The following is a 23,043-nucleotide window of genomic DNA, read 5'->3' as shown; positions in this document are numbered from 1 at the left end:
GAGGAAAATGTAAATATAGGCATGGGATAGACCAGTAATGCAATTAAACTATTGTAAGTTAACCACAAGGTGGCGGTATGACACAATCTTTAAAAATGTCTGTCAACTTGAAAAGTGTGTGAAATAAAGTCAGACTGTGATCAGTCCTTAAGTGAATCTAGACAACAAACTGTCTCCCTTGTGTCAGGTAGAAATATAACAATTTAGCATCCAATGTCATCTGCCTGAAGCATTATATAACTTTGGATCATATATAGTGTAGATTTTCCTGAAAGACATTTTGACTGTGTTGGCAAAGAAAAAAAACACTCCGCTCTTCCCAAAACTTGGAAATTTTATTTACAGTTCAAGTCAGTCACATGCAACATTTTCTTAAAATGAATAAACATGAAATTAGCAAAAACAAGAAAAGAAAAAAAAATGCATATTATTTTCTCCAAAATAGCAATATACAAAAATAGAGCTTACAAATACTGTACAGCAATTGTCTCCAAAAATATTCTGCTGCAGAATTCTTAGTTTTACAAACAATGTCTGTGAGAGTCCACAAACATAATCAGTGTTAACAAAAAGGGGTGTGTGGGCAGGTTTGGGGGGGCAGGGTGGTCAGGTACGGCGGTAAAGGTGGGAGGTTTGTTTGGACCGAGAAGGGGGAGTTATTTGTGAGTTGGAAGGGCACTACGAGAGCTACATGGGAATAAATAACACACCATACAAACAGAGAAAGTTCACTTCAGGGAGGCAGTGATAGAGATTCAAAATCCTAAACGGTCTGGTCGCTAAAACCAACCATGGAAATATAATGAAACCCCTCATCTCCAGAGGATGTGTGTACCACGTTTTTCTGTTGTTTTCTTTTTTTAACTAAAACGCTTTCTGATGCCATCATTCAGACGCTTTCTTCTCTTAAATCTTTGATGTGAAGCGGTGTTCCCGCCTGTCGCATTTCATCTGATTGTGTCTCGTCTATTTATAATGGAGTTCACTCAGAAGCAGCCCTGACGTCAATGGTGATTTCAGTTGCGGGAAGCCATTTATTTCTATATTCACGACTGGCTCAGTTTCCATTCTTTTTTTGGACATCAATCTGACGAGAGACCCCTCGCCTAACCTCGTCTTTCTCACTGAACGGGACTTTTTTTTTTTTCATAACAGCTCATTTTGAGTTGGCACTTTGTTTTCAGTGGGATTAGGACGGCACACAGGAAGGAAACGGGGAAGTTCAGGTGGAAAGGCTAAAAGTGTTTACAATCAAACACAACACTTAAGATGGCCAAATGGCAGGAAGTGTTCAGCTGCCATTTAGTTTGTTATGAGGGAGCTTTTTTTGTGCACCTCATGTATAAATAAACTACTACTGATACTACTCTCTACATACATTTAAAAATGGTGATATCAGTGGCAACTTCACTATGCAAAATAGCATGCTTTCACATTAAATCTCCTCGTATTCTTGGCTTTCTCTCGCGAACCTTACATTCTGAGACACATCGTTAGCAGGAACAAAGCTTTAAGACTTGTGTTATTAGCGTTGAGCTACAAAATATGTCATCTTTCAGGGACAGTGGCAGAAATACTCGCCGATGTATAGTTCATAGAGTGATGCTTTGGGGATAAGGGTATGAAGGAGAATGTTGAGATACACGTTCAGAAACAGTCGCAGCCTCTTCAGAACCAACGAAGCAAAAAAGGTACCAAATACTGTACATCACACAACATACTGAATATAAAACCACAACCTCTTCACGAACAGACGAGGCAATAACAAGGATTTTCTGATAAAGTATTATTAATGTACTGTAGAGTGAAGAGGTTATGAGATTGTAAATTGACACAGCCCTGGTTGATTTCTTTTTTTTTGTAATTGTGGCAGTTTTTGTTCAAATAAGGCTAATGTGGACAATGTTTCTCTTTGAATTTGAGCTGCTTTAAATTGTTAATAGTTCCTCATCAGCAGCGGTGTAGTGCTGCATTACTGTCAGAGGTCTGGACCTCACTAAGGTCATGGAACAACTGACTAATACACTTCACAGAGGAGAGAGAATCCTGCTTTGGCTCTCATCTTAGAGCTGACATGTTCACCTTGCAGCACGCTCTGACCCAACCGCAGGAGGTCATACCTGTGGGGTGTTGGGCAGACATTCAACGGAGATGACAAACATTCACACCACAGAGGTCAGAGTAAAAATGCTCACCTGCCATAAAGGATGAAACGCATTGTCTCTTTTTAAAACCATCCATAAAACCTGTTCAACTACATGACAGTGTTTGTTGTAGGGAATAAAGTGTAGTTGGGGATATGGCATTTTTTAAAGCACAATCGATTTTATTGAGTTTTTATGTATATTCACAAAGATATTTGTTTTAGACTTTAAGTTAGATTGAAATTGGATTTTGGTGGTGTTGTTTCTAAACCAATCAGAGGCCTGTTTAGTTATTTGTTCTTCCAGGGCTGCAGCTTATATTCACTGTTTATTAATCTGTTGACTAATTTTTCAAATAATCAATTAGTTGTTTGATCTGTAAAATGTCAGACTGTGGTGAAAATGTCGATTAGTGTTTCCCAAAGTCCTCAAATGTCTTGTTTTGTCTCAAAATAATCAGTTGACTGTCAGAGAGGAATAGAGACACCAGAAAATATTCACATTTAAGAAACTGGAATCAGACAATTTGGCTTTTTTTTTTTTTCAAAATTCCTCAAACAGATTGTTTAGACAGATTGTAAATTGATTATCAAAATATTTTGAAAATTAATTTAATAGCTGACAACTAATCGATCAAGTGATTAAATGTTGCAGCTCTGGTTATGTTGGAAGCCTTTCACAGCACCAGAACACATTGCAAAATGAGATTAACTGTGTCAGTCCTGAGCAACTTTTATTTTCTCATAGTGAGACTAATCCTTTGCTTACATTTGGACAGATTGTGCCTTGAAACATAATGTATGATTGTCATCTGACAATACATATCACAGGTAAAAGACATTCTCCAGCTTATCTTAGGTCCATCACTCTGAAGCGCAGCTGTTTTTTTTTTTTTCAAGCAACCGATCAGCACATTTACCCACAACACATTCACTAAATGCAACTAACAAGGGACGCGGACAAAAAGAGAGGGGGCTCAGAGTTACTGTAGTGTGGCACAAAACAAAAAGCACCCTGTACCGTACAGAAAGAGGGAGAGAGGCGAAAGCACCAGAATGCTGCAGCCAAAAAGCACAACTACCCTGTATGTGTGTGTTTGTGTATGAATGAAAATGCTGCATTATTACAACCTGCTGACCACAGACTCTCTGGCAGCCCAGGCAGGGGACAGCTCGAGCCCCTCCCTCGGTGCATGTGTGTGTGTTTTACAAAGTAGTGTGTATCTTAAGCAAACAATATGCTGATGATATGCTGAGGGCAGTGATTCTGATGCAGGTGTCGGTCTGCTTACTCATTCAATCTATGCAGCTGTACCAAGAAATGATAATAAATTTAAAAAAAATAAATACAAATAATCTATCAGGGTGGAAGCAAAAATAACTGCAACTGTGTCTGCAGCACATTTTATGTAGGTGTTACACAGCTCGGAAGGCAAAAGCTTGCTTCATCCTGGTCTATTCCTAAATAAGCAATCATTTTCTTGCAGGATATGCGACACTAGTTTAAGATAAATCATCAGGACCGTTGGACATTTGTAATTTTGTTTTGAGAAGCAAGCCACTGTAACAATCAGCAAAATCAAACTGGAACATTAAGGTTACGTATTGTAGATCTTCCTGTTTAATATTGCCTCATTTCTGGTGTTTGTTCTGTTTAACAGCTCTATATATAAAGCACCAGTTTATAACACTAATACTGGTTTAGATAATCACAGTAGTTGAAATAGTCTGATTTTCTGTTTGAGAAGTCCTGGATTGTTTTTTTGCCCGGGGTGACAGTTTATATTAAGCCTGCACTTACCTAACAGTACTCGTATATACAGGAAGCTATCCGGTATAGTCCTTTAATGAAAATACAATTTTTCTACTGAATCTCCTTCCTGTATTGACAGAATAATATAAACGGATAATAACAAGAGTCACATTGAAGCGAATGACAAACAGGAGATGAGGGTAAACAAAATTCTGTAGGCTTAGTGTGAAAATTTCTGGGTTTCAACACATTCAAACTTTTCACATTTAGTCAGACGTAAAGTCTCGAGGTTGCTTTGAGCTTAATTTCTTGTGTGTGTGTGTGTGTGTGCAATTAGAACACAAAGCATTGTCCAATTTCCTGACATCTACCGACATACTGTAGGTATTGTTGTCCCTTTCAAATATTTTTTATGTTTAAAAATCAAAAGTTTACTAATTAAAAGTGAAAACCCATGTTGCTCTGTACTGTACATAGAAATAATAGTTAATGATAAAATATAAAACATGACCTTGCTACTAAGATCACAAGCAATTAAGGTTCGACTTCTCGTAAAGTGCTTGTTAAAAAAAAAAACAACAACAACAATTTATGTTTTAGTGTATTGTAGTTCTTGGCTTTTTTGTTTGTGTTTTCTCCTGGTCTTTAGCTGGTGTCCCCAGAAAAAGTGCTTTGGTTGTGAGAAAGTTATCGACCACATCTTGGCCAAGAACGAAACTTCTTCTTCATCAACTTCTTCATTGTCCGCGAAAAGAAAAAAAAACATGAAAGCAGTTGATTATCAGTCCGAACTGATATCAGGAAATCCTTTGTGAGAACTGATACAATGATAAGAGAGGTGCAGATTCACAGCTCTTGTGAGTATCTGCGCAGTAACTCCAGTTTTCTCCGGTCTGCCCACAGACTCATACCGAAGTGTACCTGTACAGGTGGGTGTATGAGTGATGGGATGAGTGACTGTAGTGTACTGTAAGAGAGGTTGTGAGTCCGCTACACCAGGTTCTCGATCCCGGGCAGAGGCTGCTGTATTGGCACAGGGGCATCCGTGCTGCTGGCCTGCTGGGCGAGCTGCAAGACAGGCATGTTGCACAGCGGGCACACTTTCCTCACCTCCAACCACTTGATGAGGCACCTGGAAGAAAGAAAAAGTAGTGAGCACGCAGTTGAGTCAAAAGAGAGATTGGTGAAGAGGCCAAGTAATTGTAAGCTTATTTAAAGTCACTAATCTAACGTCTTTATTGGGACACAGACAACATCAATAAATGCATCAATATGAGTAGGCCTGTGCTTAAGTTTTGGAATGAAGCGTCATACTTTTAACCTGATGCACTAGACGGTTTCATGAAAATGAGCTGCTAGAAACTGAAAAGGACAGGTACTTTAAAAAAATAATTGACAGGTGATTGGATCTGTCTATCACCATCGGTCACGGGCTCAGATCAACAGTAGGAGAGGGCTACCACCAGCAGAGCCATCAAACCAAAGTCAGTCGGGAGAGGAGTGAGAGAAAAGCCTTAAGTGCTCTTCTTTGCTCTTCTTTCAACAAAATAAACTCTCTAGCGCTGATATAACTGATCTACGCCAATCATTGCTGTTTTCAAACTAGCAGTCACTTCTCTCACTGGCTGTAACACCTGAGGAAGGATGTTAATTGGTTCGTCGCCTGTGTGTTCTGCCACAAGCGCATAAGCCTGAACACAGTATAAATATTTAAACACATTTTATGTAAACACATTTTTTACACTGATCCCTCAATTGTGATTATCAAAAATATCTATACATAATGGAGGTCAAATATTTTACAGCTTAACAATAAACATTAACCTTTAAAATGACATCAGAGCACTGAAACAGTGAACTTCATTGGGAATTTAATTATTATAAATTTACCCCAAGCATCGTATTCTGCTGGATAATGTTTTCATATCGTTGCATATCGGACAACATATAAGCCAGTACCGATATATATCTGATATAATGATAATATACCAGTCAAGCTCTAATACAAAGTACAATATCTGTTATTCTCAAATAAATTTAGCTTATCATAAATGTATCGTATTGGCTCATGTTGCCATTACATAGTGTATCCACCAGAGGGCACAGACAAATGTATCTATAAAATGTATAATGTCCCACTCAGTACATGTCTTTGACACACCATTTCTGAAAAAAACTAATTGAAGAGAACCGTTAAAAAGTGACTGTTAAAGATGTTAAAAGAAAAAAATTAACATATATCATTATGGTGTATCCCATTTTTTTAAACTTCCCAGTTTTGTTATTGGTATTACCCTAAAAAGTCTGTAATACAGACAGACTGCGGATAAGGGTTTAACAGTGCACGAGTGGTTTGATTTCCTTTCAGTGTTTATATTTTTTTCACAATGGAAACTTGTTATTATAGGAATCCATTGTAGATGTCAAGAATCCAAGCTGACCACAGCCTCTGTTCTGTCAGGAAGCAAACTACAAACCTTTGCAGCCACTATGTCACAGTAAAAAAACATTTTTTTCGTGTGTGGATGCTCAGTGGTATACAAGCTCCTATGAGCTGCTGTTTACTCTGTAGTCCTGAGTGGCTCAGGGGCAGCTCATCGGCCCAGCTTTCACTCTCCTTGCCCACAGGAGTACTGAATCATTGGGATAGGAGGAGGCAGCTATTCAGAGTCAGTATGTGGTGGCTATGCACGTACCACAGCTAAATATACTCAGCTCACAATCACATTCTACAACCACACTGACTAAGTGGGTGAGGTCAAACATTATGTGACACATAGCACATCAAAACATTCAGCTGGGGTGACAGCACTGTCAATCACTGACACAGAGGTAGCAGCTGTGCAGTCTCTAGCCTCCATATTAATGCTGCACCCAACAGTTCTCTGATCTCTGAGCGACTTTAAAGACGTCATACTATGCTTTTTTGGGTTTGAGCCTTTCCTTTTTTGTGTTATGTAGCATATAAAAGGTCTGCAAAGTGAAAAAGTTGACCAGTAAAAAAAACTATTTGAAGGCATCATCACCTTGGCCCCTGGGACATTTTAACGGGTAATCTTTTGACATATATAGACAAAACAACTGATCCATCAATCTTCAGATTATTTTTGAATTAAACAATAATGAAAATAATTGCTAGTAGCAACCTCACATCATTGTTGCAGTTGTGTGTGAGTTGGGAAGTGCGAGGTTCATTAGACTGAAATTGTAATGTAGTTATCAATGGTAGTTTATCAAGAACCCTTCAGCTTGCCAGGAGTAACTTGAGTTGTAACTTCAAAAGTGTATGTAACATGAGCATTAAATTTATTCCTAAATGTAATGTTTTAACCTTAATTTTGGCAGTGTATTTATGTTAACGTTTTATGTTTATCTGTATGCGAAGACAGCATGCTCTTCACCACTGAATGTTTTTGGTAACGGTCTGCTTGGAATGTCTGTTTTTTCTGGAAAACAGCACGGCTTTACTTGTGTCCACACACACACACACACACACACACACACACACACACACACACACACACACACACACACACTAAAGGGGGTGTTTATACAGTGGATTCAGTGAGTGGTGACCACTCTTGCTGCAACTGGGGGAAGAAACTAGGCCAAGGGAGGTGTCGTGCTGATATAAACAACTCAGTCGAAACGGCCGGGGCACAGAGAGGGGGGGTGTGGGATAAAGTTGGCTCAAGCAATCCATCATGTCCTGTGTAGTTCCTCACTTCATACACACATGGCTTTAGTTTTGTGTATAAAAATATACATTTTTTAACTTTTTGTCAGGACACAAACATACACTTCATCCGAGCAATGACTTTACAATAACTTCACTTTAGTTTTTAGTCTCTCTTTACCATCTACTCACTGTGGGTAAGAAATAAGAACACATTAAACATTACTCCTTTACTACTTTGTGTGTGCACACATGAGTTTGTGTGTAAATGAATGTCAACAAAACCTTATACTTACTTCCTATGAAAGGCATGTTTGCATGGACAGATCCCCAGCTCGTCTTTCTGCTTGAACTCTTCCAAGCACACTGCGCATATCTGAAAGAGAGAGGAGTAGTTAGACATATTTTCTGGAGTAGGCAATAAAACAGCTTTGAATTTGTTGGTTGTTCTTTGGTGGTTTGTTTCTCTCAGTTTTAATCTGATCTTTGTGTTGGTAGATTGGAAACAAACAGCCGAGGTCAAGAACTCATGGAAAAAGACAACTTTGGCCAACATCTGCAAAGAATTTGACACAAACAACAGAGCTGTAACTGACCAGCTATGCTCTGTTATATAACTCTAACACTGGGGACTTGTTCAGTTGGTGAACGGAGGCTACCGTTAGTGGCCAAAGATCACTGTGATAGAGAGGAAGAATCTTTTTTTCAGCTTTTGCTTGAAAAGCCAAAGACTAATAAAGACTGAAAGATTTGAAAGACAGCCAGAGGCACATAAGTTGACCCACACCATGTTTCTACTGGCTATCTATCGCACGACATTCTACCAGACTCTCTGAGTCTATGATTTCAGTGCTGTTGGTTTCTGTCAAAATAGATTAAACTGATTAATCGTAGTGATAACTGGTGTCCTTTGAGGGGTCACTGAGGAAATCCTGATGGACAGGTTGGAGTTGTTTGTCTTTTTATGCGTTTGTTTTACACACATACTCATGCAGGCGTTCAGCAGGAACAACACTGAAATGTCATGACCTGCAAGTCTAGACTAAATGTGCAAGGGAGATCTTTTTCAGTTCCAAATTGTCAATTTCCGTTCCTTTTTGTTGTCTTGTTGGGTTGATTTTTAAACAACTGTCTGCTGGTATATCCTTGTTATACTGCAAATAAGATGCATGTACAATTTCTGCATGCATCCCAGGTACGATCTAGGATGAATACATTTCAGCGAGAATCTGCTGAAAAAGTATGAAGCATGTGATAACCAAACATGAGCTACAATGGCCCTTCCAACCAACCATCTTTCCTTGCTATTTTAGACTGAAGTAACAGCAGATTAAGCAAATGTTCTTGCCATCCACATCTTCCTGTTCTTCCTACAGATCCCAAGTCCAGGCGGGATGTATACTCCATCCAACATTTTCTGAGTTGCCTGCTGTCTCTTCTTATACTAAAGGTGCCTGTTTCGGACCCCAGGAAGACTAGCTGACGTCATGGCATAGCTATTGGGGATCCCAATAAACTAATAAACCTGATACACATCCAAAGGGAAGTATAATGGGTGTCTGGGAACCATCCCAACCTGAAGGCAGAACCACCTCAACTGTCTCGTTTTAAAGCAAAGGAACAGATGTTCTCCTCCAGAGGTCGTCACTCTGTCCCTACAGGTCAGCCCAGACACCACGCAAAGGAAACTCATTTTGTCAGCTTGTATATACAACCTTATTATATTCCAGTCATAATCCAGAGCTAGTGACCCTCGGTGAGGGCTAGATTAAATCTACTGGTGAATCAAGACACCACAGGTGTCTAAACTGGTACTGAGACTTTTGAGATGCTGCACTTAGTCTCCCCGTCGCTCTAACCCTCACCTTCAATTATAAGACCAGCGAACACTTCCCAGGACACCAACATTTCTTTGTCTACTGTCTGAGTGGCAATGCACGGGACCATTATGATTGTCCTTGGATTGGCAAGTCTGCAGGCTTCCCAGGGGACCACATGCTACACCAAGTGCTTTATGCATACAGTAGTTACTACTGTACATCTTGGGTAATGCAAGGTGGTACATATATTTACATTTACATATTTACCATCAATATAACTTCATATGTATTTATATTTATATATTTTTTTTAACAGAATAAGAGTGTACGACTCAGAACACCACATATAATGTCGGTGGCAGATGGCTGACCACACCGTTACCAGACCAACATCAGAGTTGCAATGACAAGGACAACAGCGGTGAACTGGATATTTCAAATGGTGAGAAAATGGGCAAAAACGAATACAGTCTACACAGCACTCCCATCACCAAACCTCATCCAACCAGTGGGTAACACTTTCATGAGAGAGGGTTTTAATTTGGCACACTACTTTTTTGGCTGTCTAACCCTGCAACTATTACTCCTTTGGCCACACAGACTCTCTTTTTCTCAACTCTACTTGATGGGGGATGGATGGACAAGGAGGGATGAAAAGAACAGCACGGGGGCTCTTAGCTCTCACTCCTGATGATTTTTGGACACAGAACAATCCTCTGTTAAGATGTCAGCTTTGCTCTCTTTATTTGTGAATAGATCAGTGTTTTTGTTCTTTTCAGTGCCTTGTCTACGGTGTCACACTCACAGTTGGGATCTGGCACCCTGCGCCAACTTTTGACAGAACCCTTTTCTCCCCATTAAGTGAATAAACCCAGTAAGCTCTCGTTACAAATTCCATGCAAAACGCATAGACTTAACTTTGAGGAAAAACATTACAAGATCATGGATTAGATCAGAGAACAACAAATTAACCTATGCTCCTTAAGACAAGCATGCTTTAAGATTCATTGTTCTTCTTACTTGACAGATGTTAAGCAGAAATAAGTTAGAAAATAATGTACTATTTAAAAAAGGCTTGATCCAAGAAAGCCAAGCAATGGAGTGGGGTTAAAATAAGAATTAGTGAGAAGAAGAGAAGTACCAAGGCTTAGAATAATCCTCAAAAGCAATAGTTATCCTAAATGGGTATTCACACCAACAGGTCCTTTCTTTCTGGATGTCTAGTGATGAGGTCATGATGCCCTTGGTTTCTTATCTTTGGCACAACTCCTTTTACTGTTGTCACCAACTTTTCTGTTGTGTAAAGAGAAATTAACAAATCATCGCCTCAAAAAAGAATTCAAATCCAGGTGGCAATAAACACAACGCACAAACCAGTTCAGTGACACTGACACAAAGACAAAATAAATGTATTAGTGATGGAAAAGATACTCGTATGGATAAATGGTGTACTGGATGTCTTACTGGACTTACACGATAAAAAAACGTGCCATAAACTCTTCACAAATCATCAATCTAAAAGTAAATATATAAAGTCGGCACTAATGTCAATGTGCAGCATGGAGATATGAGTGAAAGCCATTTCCTGACTATATCATGCCATAAATATTAACAAGCCTTCAATCTAATCTAATACCAAAAACACTGTCAACATGGAACCAGTTACATTATCAAAATGAAAACAGCAGCGGTTACACTGAACTTTATGATACCATATACAACTACTTTATGATAAAGGTTTTAAATGTGGTATTATTAAATCAAGCCGATACGGATAGGAAAAAAAAAACAGGAAACAATCCTACCCATTAATATTGAGAATGCCAACCTAAAAATTGATAGTGATTCTCAAATGATAATGAAGCAGCACATCATGGAGGATTTGAGACTAATTAGAGAACGCTGCACAAAGGCGACTGCAGGAGTCTTGGCTCCAACCAACTGTAGATGTTTTTATCCTTCCAGTTTACAACTTGTGCCTAATCAGTTAAGTGTAATTCTATGCATCAATTACAGTATATGCATTAAAATGAGGATTGCAAAAATAACTGGAGATACAGTAAGTAGAAATGGGAATCACTGATTGTAATCTTAGTTGTTCGTCTTCTAATGCCATCACTTCATTGCTGAGTGTTTATATTTCTACATTAGCACATTTTGGTTGTTTTCTAAGCTTGCTCATTTGAAACAAATCCCACTGCTAAACTTGCACATTTTAAGTCCGCGTAGCTGATAACAAAATGATTTGTGGTCTTGGTAAAACTCACAAATTACACACAGATTGTGAGCGCAAATTGAATGAAAGGCACACTGCAGTCTGACCCACAGAACATTAAAATAAGCAACACTACCGTCAATAGGTTTTATTTTATTGGGTATTGGAAGGCCGTTTGAGCCCCAGCGTGCTGATTGTTGATACTGATATTCTTCACATGATCAGTGGTATACAGCAGCGTTACTCTCATACCGTATCCTATGACATGAATTCTTGACATTTATTTTTTACACTGGGGATAGGGGTCAAAGTCACACTACAAAAAGGTTAACTGATCAGGTTACACAAACAAACTTGAACATGACTTGAGCAGTAAACTGATCCCATATTAGCACTCCTATTCTACAAATTCTTTTAAAATGCTGAGATTGAGTCCTCGCAGCTCAGTCTATACTCATATCTCCAGGGTGATCCTTTGGCGTGGGAGCCTCTAAAACTGGGTCATCCACCCAGGCTTGTGCGTGTGCATGTGTGTATTATTGTCCTTAAACAAATACAGCTTGGTTACTCTGTCACAGTTTTCACTCACATGACACCTTCTGATGCTTTCTCTCAGTTTCTAATAACATAAACAATACAGTCTGAGGCCTGGTGGAACAGTGGGAAATTCCAACACTGATGACAAGGAACTGTGTCCAAGCACACATGAAGATGCTATTGATAACATTTAATTTGCACAACAGTGTTAAAGGGATAGTGTTCCTTGCTGGGGACTACCATTTTTCCACTCCAAAGCCAGTGCTGCCACTTGACTCACCAACTGCTTGATGTCACTTTCCAACCAAGCTGAGCTAACATACAGCATTACATAAAAGCACAAGGAAGAACACTCATGACTTGACCACAAGATGCTAGTTTTCACATCACAAGACACAAGACCCATGTACTGAATGTTAAATAACAGGGATGTACGATACTGGATTTTGGCCAAATGCTGATTCCAATACTGATAAATGCACTTATTTTTTCCACCTTATAGAGTAGAAAACATCAAGACTTTCCTATAGTGGAATTAACATATATTTATACCTACTTTTATGATGATAGCCTACAGGCAGATGCAGAAATATAATTCTTTTCAAAAAATGTCCTCAACAGTTCAGGTTGCATGTACATACAGAGCTCCAGATTTTTGAGCTGGCTGCACTGGTGCGCCTAACTTTTTCATTTAGGTGCACCAGCACATAATTTAGGTGCACCCAATAACACATTTTAATTTCAATTCTAACCAAATTATGTGAATGAAGGAGCAGATACATGTCTTTTCACAGCACACGCAAAAAGAAACTGTTGAAAATGTTTAGTCATGTGTGTCATCTTATCGGCAAGTCATAAGCAGTAATGTTCATCTCAGGCCGATGCTGATGTTCCAATTTAAAACCTTTATCTGCTGATACCAATGAAGTGCTGATATTATTATGCACCCTTAATTATCTGTATGTCATCGCCGTTGCCAAACTAAACAAAACCCAGAAAACTCTCATAAACAGAAGAGCAGATAATTAACTATCTGCAGGCATATATCATATTACCTACCAGGAGTGTGTACCATTAGGAATCTTTCATTATCCATATTGAAGCGGACAACGTTTGTGATAATGACAGCATGAGCCTTAGCCCTTTATCTTAAATGAATGGAGAGCACAGTGTGGGGTTTGTGGCTTTCCATGTAACAGAACATCCAAGAGGATGGGAGTACAAAAAATGACCTGAGTAAATGGAAAACATTGTGGCAGAAGCATTGTTCAAATTAAGTTACACATTGCGACTGGTTAGTCCAAATGACCTGATAGGACAGTACAGTGTGTACTTGTCAGGTTACATTACAGAATGTTCTGTCCACAAGATACAGATACAGTTGTAGTAACTGATAATAACTGAACAAAAGAAGATGAGAGCTGCTTACCTCATGCAAATTTAACTCTTTGACTTTTTCCTTCTGAATGACCTGAAAGGCATAATAAGAGATGAGGAGAGATTAGTCACTGGTTGACACGAACACTGTTATACGGTGACAGAAACCAGCTCCTCTGGATAAACAAAAATGAGAGTGATATGAAAACCAAAACAGTCAGGCAGTAAAAGACACACAAATATCAGATGTAATATAATATAGTTGCTGGTTTACAGAAAATGTGAGTACACAAACGTGTGTCTGTGTTTGGCTACTATTTGAGTTTGAAGAGTCTTACATAAGCCACAGAGAAGCTGCAAATTAATGATTTTAGCTGACAGGTTGTAAGGAAGGAAACAAATTACAGAGTTAATTGCATCTACTACACCAGTGTGTGAGTGTGTGTTTATCTCTGACATGTTTGGCTGTTTTCGCATGTTGGTTACATTACATAATTGAAGGACACGAGAGTCATGTTTATGCCCTCAATCACTCCCTCTTACTAGCACCACAGGCTATACTTTGCCATCATGCTCAGCCCGAGCTAACTGTGAAGCAAATTTTTCCAGCTGAGCCACTTGCTTCCCTTCAGCTTAAGTGCAGTTCATAATGTTTGGTAGTACACTTGTGCTCGCCAAAAACCTGTAAATAATTTTAAATGGGCTAGATCCATCGAGCAGCACAACCCTCGAAATACCTGAAGCTGCCAGAAGAGTCATTAAATGAATTCCTGCGCCAGCTAAGGCGATATTTAGGGACCACTTCATGATAATCTCTGCTAAAGTACACATACTCTGACACTTATTTTCTGCTTACATTAAGTCATGTATTATTTCACATTTCTGAACAGTGTGCATATGTGTGTGTGTCACTGGAGTGCTTACTTGTTTGTATGCATATAGCTCTTTGTGTGCCTGGTGCCGTAACCTGGGGAGACGTAAAGACAAAACATCTTTTTGATTAGTAAGTGGCTCCGACTTACTATATTAAAACAGAGACAAAGTAGTTCTACATCCCTGAAAAAGAGAGAAAATTGACACACATTTATGCAGTTTCCTTATTAAATACTTGCCTTCTGATACCAGTCTGCTCTAGTCTAACACTGTGGTATCCAATGGATGTTATAATTAAAAGGCAATTCTCAATCCATACAGAATAGAATAATAACTTGGCATGCATGCCAGTTCTATATTTTATAAAATTACATATCTGAAAAAGAGACAGCCATTCTAAATAAACATGTTTGGATTGTGTATGCTCTGCGTTAAAGATCATTCTGCCTCAGGCAGGCGGCAGTAAAATAACCGTGTGACTTTTTGACTGAATAAATATTAATTGGATCAACAAATTACAGAAAGAGCCAGAATAACACCCTACTGAACTATGTTAAGTATTTGTTGTGCTTAGCACAAGTTACATATTGACAGATATGATTAAGGCCTTAATTTCTTGTCAAAACAGAAAAGTAATAGGTCAACTCACAGATCAGTCTGAATCAGACAACAACAGCATAACTGCAGGTTGTTGAGGCACTCTAAAATGGCTTACCAAACTCACCACAGATTCAATCAATGTTTAACTCTTAATAAACATCGCTCTTGTAAATGAGTAAAACAAAACATGAGCACTGGAGAAGAAAATAATCTAGGTACTGAGAAGGAGAATACAACATGTAGAAAAAAGGAAGAGAACAAGAGAGATAGGAGAAATTCATAGGTTTGTAAGATTTACCTCCATTATAAGTAACCTTAACCTCTCGCAGCAGAGTGAGAGGGATCTGTAAAACAAGCAGCACAGTCTAGGAGAGAAACTGACATTTGGAAAGAGGTCAGCAGGAAAAGGTGCAGATACTCCCAAGGGTAGTGGACAACTGGTCATGGGTGAGTTGGTCTTGGGTGACTAATGGGGGTTGCTCAATGGCCCTTGAGTACAAAGTCAAAGTGAGCAAGGAGAGTAGCCCAGTTGAAACAGGCATCCAAGTTTCCTCTAAAACCATACCTTAATCATCATTCTCATAATTTGACTGTAGTCAATGGGCAACTCATAAATGTGTCCATCAGCCATGATTATACACTGCTCAAAAAAAGGGAACACTTAATCGTCACAGTATAACACCAAGTCAGTTAAACTTCAGGGATATCAAACTGTCCATTTAGGAAGCACGAGTGATTGTGAATCAATTTCACCTGTTTTGGTGCAAATGAAAGTGACAACAGGTGCAATGGAGAGGCAAAAGCACTTGTACTGGCCCTCTCATAAACGTAATTCCAATTGAGCAACTATGAGATGTTATGTATCGGTGCATCCGACTTAGTATGGCCAAAGACTGTCCAGGAGCTCATTGATGCCCTGATCCAGGTCTGGGAGGAGATGCCCCTGGACACCATCCGCCGACTCATCAGGAGCATGCCCAGGCGTTGTCAGGAGTGCTTACAGGCACTCTGGGGCCGTACATACTAATGAGTCACATTATGTGTTGCCATGATAAAATCTGCAAGTTGGATCGGTCTGTGAATTATATTTTTTATTTTGATTTTCCGTGTGATTTTGAATCCAGCCCTCAATAGGTTGATGATTTTGGTGTCCATTGACCACTGTTACATCATTTTGTTATCAACAAATTAAACAAAGTACATCAGTAAAGATTTTCAGCTTGAATGATTTATTCATCAAGATCTGATGTGTGATTAAAGTGTTCCCTTAATTTTTTTGAGCAGTGTAGTAAAGCATGTCCAAATGATTGGGTCACTTCACTGAACACTCATGAGATTGAATAAATGTTACAAATTGTAGTGTTGAACAAGTTTCTTTACATTGCTTATTCAAAAATTCTTTAGGCCAAGTGCATGAATTCAAGGCCTCCTGTCCCTTACATTAACAAACACCCCCTGCTCAAAAAACACTTTTCATTCCTTGTAATGTATACTGCATTGCATATTTCACACATGCATGTGTGGAATGAAGACTCACTGATGGAGGTGGTTGAGTATTTCTGTGAGAGTCTGCCTTGTGTCAAACTACGTGTGCATGTTTATTTTTGTTGGAATGATGACTCGTCACACGTCAGCTCTAACGTAAATTCCTTGGTCCCTTAGTTCAACTGTCAATGTAAACAACTACTGCACAGAAACCCTAGGATTCCCCTGTTAAGGTGGCCTTTATCAAGAATCATCATGCATCATGGTCCATATAATTTAAGTTATTTTGAGCAAGTTCTTTGGGAGACTGCATCTTTAGACGCCTTTGTATGGAGCAAAATCGCTCTTTTTTCCTTCAGTGTTTAACGCCGGTTATCTTGACTTTCAGTGATGAATCATGGTACTGCATCAAAGTCATAAAGTGTAACTTTAGAGTTAGATAAGGAATTGGTGGAACAGAGTAGTTGTTAACCTACTTACCATTTGCCCTGCAAGATAGGATATGACAGGGAGGCGAGGGGTGAATTTTGTTGGAAACTGCTGCTTCTCACTGTCTTAGATAAAAAATGTCGGACATTATTTGGGTTCAGTTTGTCGCTGCCAGGAGAAAACCCCTTGCAGCGACAGCAGCCAGGACAATTTGATTACACCAGTGGGGTTTAAAAGAGGGGCAAGGGAATGACTGGTAACCACCTCCACCTTTCCTTTATGGGAAATAATTACTGGATTACACTCAAGGCTAAATGCTCGTGAAGGGAGCTTTAACACTGTAAATATTAATGGTTATAAATAAGATATTCAAACATCCAAAGGCAAATTTAATGAATACTAATATAGTAATTGAGTAATTGTAGGAATTGGTGAGGACGTGGCTCTAAAAGATAAAAGGGTTAGAGTTTCTTTGACGCCAAGTGCCATGATCTTAATAATGTAGACAAGCAGCTTTGGATCTCAGCATATTACCATTTTTCGTATAGATTTAGATTTTAAAGTTACCAAATTGTGGTATCATAGCTACCTTCTCCAAACTGTGCTGTTGAAACATTTTGCCCTCCTGTGAAATAACTATTAGCAAGACATACAAATCACACATTTCTGAAAGGGAAAAAAAAGACATCCTTTTGGTTCAGCTGCAACTAAAAGCCCTTGTGACAAGTGTCATACAGTTTGTCGGATAGAATCTACACAAATATTAGAAATTTAATTTCATTATTTTGCATAGATTTCAAGAACATAAGTTCAGGGTGCACACAAGTTTAGTACTGGCCTTCAAGGCTGTCTTTCTAATTTTAAGATTACCAGACATAAAGTTGCCATTGTACATACAGCTACAGTGAAGTACATGAGGGCACTTCTGAACAAATAATTCATGAGCCAACATGACCTGAAATGTACAAGGAGGTGTTATGAGGAAAGATGCATAATGACAGCCGAGGACAATCAACATTCAGTCCTCATTATAATTTTCAAGTCTCACATAAGTGGTGGTTCTGACAATCTGCTTGTCAAAGGAGGTACAGTACGTTCAAAGCTGTCATGGTCTTCAGGCTGCACAAAGCCTTTCCTGAACAAAGCACCGTGATTTGTAAATTCACATGTAAATTTAAAATCTGTTTAAATGATAAGCAACAATGGTTGGAATTTGCGTTTTAATTTGAATGTGTAAATGTGACCTTGTAGGACAAGCAAAACTAGAGCGCACCACATCCTTTTAAAATAAAACTGCAGCAATCTTTCAGTGCTGTTATGTTTATGGAGGTATCAATGTGTGAGGCTGAAATAAAGGCTGAAAAATACATATTTCTGTGTTTTACAACCTGTTTTTTTTAGAAAGTGGCTGTGTATGAGTATTGCACTACCACCACATTACTGACTTGTTGCCCCCATTGAATATATGATGTTGCCTCACCAAAGAGATCCCTGTATGACACTTGTTGCCACAAACTCAAACAGCAAAACAATGTGAAACACGATAAAAATTGTAAGCTGAGCCAAATCCAAAGCTAATGGTTGCATGGGTCTTACCTTATTAAGTAGCAGCAGAAGAGGAGGCTGAGGATGAAGACAAAGATGGCTGTCCCAAACACCACAATGTAGATGTTAAGGGGAAGGTTCTGGAACCCTATATTTGGCATCCTGAAACTGTAGTGTGGGAAATCGGAGCTCATGGATATTCTGGTAGAGAGAGACAAATGACAAATGTGTAAGTCTATAAGTACTTACACACACCCTTAAATACACTATGTTGACAGAAAAAAAAAAACTCAACCAATAATGAGACAGCAATAAATGACACAGAGAAAAAGTGGAACTTAACTTAAGTACACTTTCAGTATTACAGGAACATATTTCAGGGCTGGGTTTCATTTTCAGTTTAGTGTTATTGTAAATGTTGATGTTATCTTCGGCTTTATCAGCCTGTAAAAGGTTTCCACGTCTTGAAGTACAGCTGTTCAGAACTGTTTGAAACATGTTTTAGGAGGCAGATCTCAGTTGGCAGTATTCTGAAAACACAATTTGCTTACTTTTAATGTTTTTTGGGGAGTTGTCATTCTGAACCATGACTCAACAGCATTTTTTCACATTGTTGTTTATCTTAAAGTCAATTGTCTGGATTGGCATTTGAGGAAGAGCGACAGCATGCAAAGTCAGTCCACTCTGGGTCGTGTGTGTGTGTTTGTGTTCTCCAATACTGTACAACAATATATAACACAACAGAAGACTTTTTTGAAATACAGCATATGTGATAGGGTTATAGATGATTAACACACTATTTGGATCTGAACTTTTAATACTTTTGAAAAAAAATCCATCCCTGTTTATCTTCTACCTGCCTCTACACACTAAAACATTTTAATTACCCATACAGAAATGTAATATAACATACGTATATGGCCCTCTATCAAGAGTGATACTGCCATATAGGTTACAGATAAGGCAATATATGATTATTACCTACATCCTTGGTTATGTGGGGAAACATTACATATATGAAATAACCATAGACGCATTAAAATAATAATTTCATATATATATATATATATATATATATACACACACATATATATAAATATATATTTCATCATATATGCTTATATGTATAGTTTGTATATTAAACATTTATACAAATACATATATGTAATTTACATTAACAAACATACATAATATGGGCTGGACATAGTACATGTCAATATATGAAGCTGTTCCAATTTCTAATTCATACATGGTTTGTGCATGCCATGTCAGCTGGTCCACCTGTTCTATTAAACTAGGTTAACTGGTTCAGTATTGGTGATTTGGTTCCCAGAAACACAGACACTGTAAATATTAGAGTAATTCAATACAAAGCCACAGTAGGTCATGGAGAAATATGCACTTCGCCCCTTTATCTCCTCCCTCCAGTAATGAGCCAATGGCCATTCCTGCACAGCTGATTTACGAGACACAGCAGAACTCTCCTGGTAAAGGGTTTGCTTAAATTTGTCTGATGCCGAAACCTCAAATTCTATCATGAAAGTCAATAGTAGACATACTGTTGCACTGCTAACGAAGAAGTAAAAATAAAAAGAAAACAATGTTTATAAATGCAACATATTAACATTTATTTGCTCATATTGTGTTAGCATCCTTCTGAAAAGTTGATTCATAAAAAGCCAGAGCACACCAACAAGGATCTATTGGTCAAGTTCTCTTACTCAGTACACCAAAGGGACAAGACCAGACATGTCTACGCCTACCCAGAGAAGAGGAGGAGGCGAGGACAGGAATAACTTTGCTCCTTTGGGAACCGTGTCTTGTGCCCCTCCTCTTCACTAAACAGAGAGCTTCATTCCTCCACACTCTGGACAGTGGAAAGTTTTGAAGGTTTTGCTGAGGCCATTAACAATCCTCTCCTGCTCATGATTACACCATATTTATGTAACAGCGCCCCCAAAACTTGCTCTTTATTAAATAACTTTGGTATGTCAGTACGGGGAACACTCTCTCAATATCACTATGTAACATTACTCCAGACAGTATTGGCAGTCATGATGGGCGCCTCAATGCGGAGCCACTAGACAGTGTCAGTGACACCTGGCTCATGATATCAAAGAACAGGGTTGACAGGATTTGTAACTTGAAGTGTTTTTTCCATGTTTCAAATTCTCACCATGTTACCAGATAATCTTATTTCAACAACTGCCTTTTTACACCATATGTTGTCAGGCAAGTTAAACATATACAAGTTGGCAAATTGAGCACAGTGTGCATGCACTCACACTAAATATCATTGGCATGTTTTGCTGATGTGAGAGCCAAAAGACGGCATCATCATGTCCTTGGGTTTCAAATGGTGGCTGGGACACTGTGTCCAGCATTTAGGATACATCACCTGATGGGACAAATAGCTTAGACAAGAGATGGAGCAAGTGTGCTGGCTTTATGAAAAGGCAAACAAGAGGATACTACACCCACAAGCTAACAGGACTGCCATGAGAACTTCATCCAACAGTCCCCATGAGGAGAGAGAATTACTGACACAGGAACACTTGTTTAATACGCAGCTCTTGTCTTCAGGACATTGTATTGGGGCCTGGAGAGTCTAAACAGAGGTACTGAACTTACACTCAACTGTAATCAAATTAAACGCCTATAAACTGAGGCTTCTGGATGGAGAGGCAACATCTCCCCTCAGGTCCAGGTGTAGTCATGATCATTTGTTCAGCCATAGTTGTGCGCACAATTCCCAACCATATCTATATCAAATAATGACTCAAGCAGGTGCAATTTCCAAACATTTTAGCTGTTGATTTCGCCAGCTAACAATCAGCTGTAGATAAATCATGCAGTATTGTCATTTTGGTATTCTTTGCCCAACTTCAAGGCTCCATGCCAAACTGAAGCCCTGCTTTTGTCTTAGTCTTTGCCTCCACAGCCCAGAAAACCTCCCTCTTGCTTATCTGAACACACAATCATCCTGCGGAGCTACATGCCTTTCATACAAACTAACAAGCCCCTCCTGAAATACATGACACTGACTTGCTGACATTCCATTCCTCAGAGTGTGTGATTAGGTAGGTGTGATTTGTCAACTCGTATATATTTGAAATAATTCCATATAAGTCAAAAGGTCACAAAACAGAGAAAACGCAAAATAGTTTAAGCTCAAATGAAATGAAACTAGCAAACTTCTTGTTAGCTCACTGACACATTTACTTTCCTCCAGTTACTTTAAATAAAGATTGCCTGGTGGTGAACACACTGTGCACATACCCAAGTGGCGCCTTCATGCTGAAGAGCAGAAATGTCTATAGATCTATAACTGAAGTCCTTGAGAAGTTACTTGAATTGTCCTTGAGAGCCCTCTCAGTGGTTGACTTGTTTCTCACATAGCCATCTCTTTTTCTCCCTTGAAACAAGCTCCTAACATAACTCAATCCCTACTTAACTCTTTGACTCTTAACCTTCACATCACTCTTTACTCTTCTGGTGCCTTAGTAGTAGTCCAGCTACAACAACCCCACCCCCAAAGACAAAGAAAAACTGCTTTTCCTTTTGACCATCAACTGATTATCTCTATTGCCAGCTGCCAGCTACAATTCCTCTAGCCACTGGGGTTACCAACAGCTAACTCCTATGCATGTAAAAGCAACTCCGCATTGTGATGTGGACATTTTTAGCACTTCTTTGTTGGCATATCAGTTTTAAATAGTGAGCTGTGTACTATCGATAATGAAGACATCAATCAATCTGACGTAACAATAGATACTTTAATTATGCATGAAAGTAGTTTACATTTCAAAAGCCAGAGGGGGCTACCCTGGTTCCAGACCTCTGAATAATCGTTCACATCTGCAGTTTGTTCAGTCATTTAAATAGGTCTAGTGTTGTGCTAATGGTCAGCTGTTTACCACCAGTTGGAGAGGCAAAGATAAAATGTCAGACGTCATCTTTCCCAATAGCTAGCTGGTTACCAAGCTAGGTAGGTGGGATTTAGGTGTTTTAATGTGTCATGTACTTGTGGTCCATGCTCTGTTTCTTCAACATATAAATATTTATGGTAATTCACTCCTTGGGGGCTTCTGGATTGATGATTTAAACAATCAACATTTAGCTTTAAAAATTACCACAAAAAACAGACTGAAACAAGGCAAGCCTCTGCAAACATTGCTCTATCACAATTTATTTAAATCTATATGTATAATGGATGCATGACATGGCCTGATAATCTATGAATCATCCATCTAAAGTAGCTGTGGTGCTATGACAATCAACGGATCAACAACTACACCCAAGTATAACTCAGTTTCTGCGCCTAAGGGAGCTATATCAGAACTGCTGTAATGGCCAATGCAGACGCATAAATCCACCTTTACAGTTCTATGGACAGCTACAGGACAGACGTGTGTCATTTTGCTGGCAGGAGTTTAGGAGGTGTGAGTATGTAATTCAATGCAGGTAAGACCATATGACAGATTTTAAAGGTTCCACTTTCAGTCAGTCTTCTGCTCTAAGGCTGTCCCCTTTGCTCAGTGCAACACCCCTACAGTATCAAGATTCACTGACCTTGTGGATCATGGTGGA

At 38.9% G+C, this 23,043-nt stretch overlaps 1 protein-coding gene across 2 annotated transcripts in view; it reads right to left on the bottom strand.

Moving 5' to 3' along the window:
- Positions 1-314: 314 nt before the first annotated feature.
- Positions 315-23,043, bottom strand: part of rnf24 (ring finger protein 24) — a 34,576-nt gene continuing 11,847 nt past the window's right edge. For both annotated transcript variants that reach the window (XM_073465935.1, XM_073465944.1), the window contains exons 2-6: positions 18,505-18,654; positions 14,446-14,488; positions 13,574-13,615; positions 7,869-7,948; positions 315-5,028 (exon numbers count right to left, since the gene is read on the bottom strand). In XM_073465935.1, the coding sequence (XP_073322036.1) occupies positions 4,887-5,028; positions 7,869-7,948; positions 13,574-13,615; positions 14,446-14,488; positions 18,505-18,647 (450 nt within the window). In that variant the 5' untranslated portion in view covers positions 18,648-18,654 and the 3' untranslated portion in view covers positions 315-4,886. The remainder of the gene's footprint in view (positions 5,029-7,868; positions 7,949-13,573; positions 13,616-14,445; positions 14,489-18,504; positions 18,655-23,043) is intronic.

Source organism: Pagrus major, chromosome 1 (genome assembly GCF_040436345.1).
Source record: "Pagrus major chromosome 1, Pma_NU_1.0".
NCBI lineage: Eukaryota > Metazoa > Chordata > Actinopteri > Spariformes > Sparidae > Pagrus > Pagrus major.
This window is presented reverse-complemented; position numbering and strand designations above follow the sequence as displayed.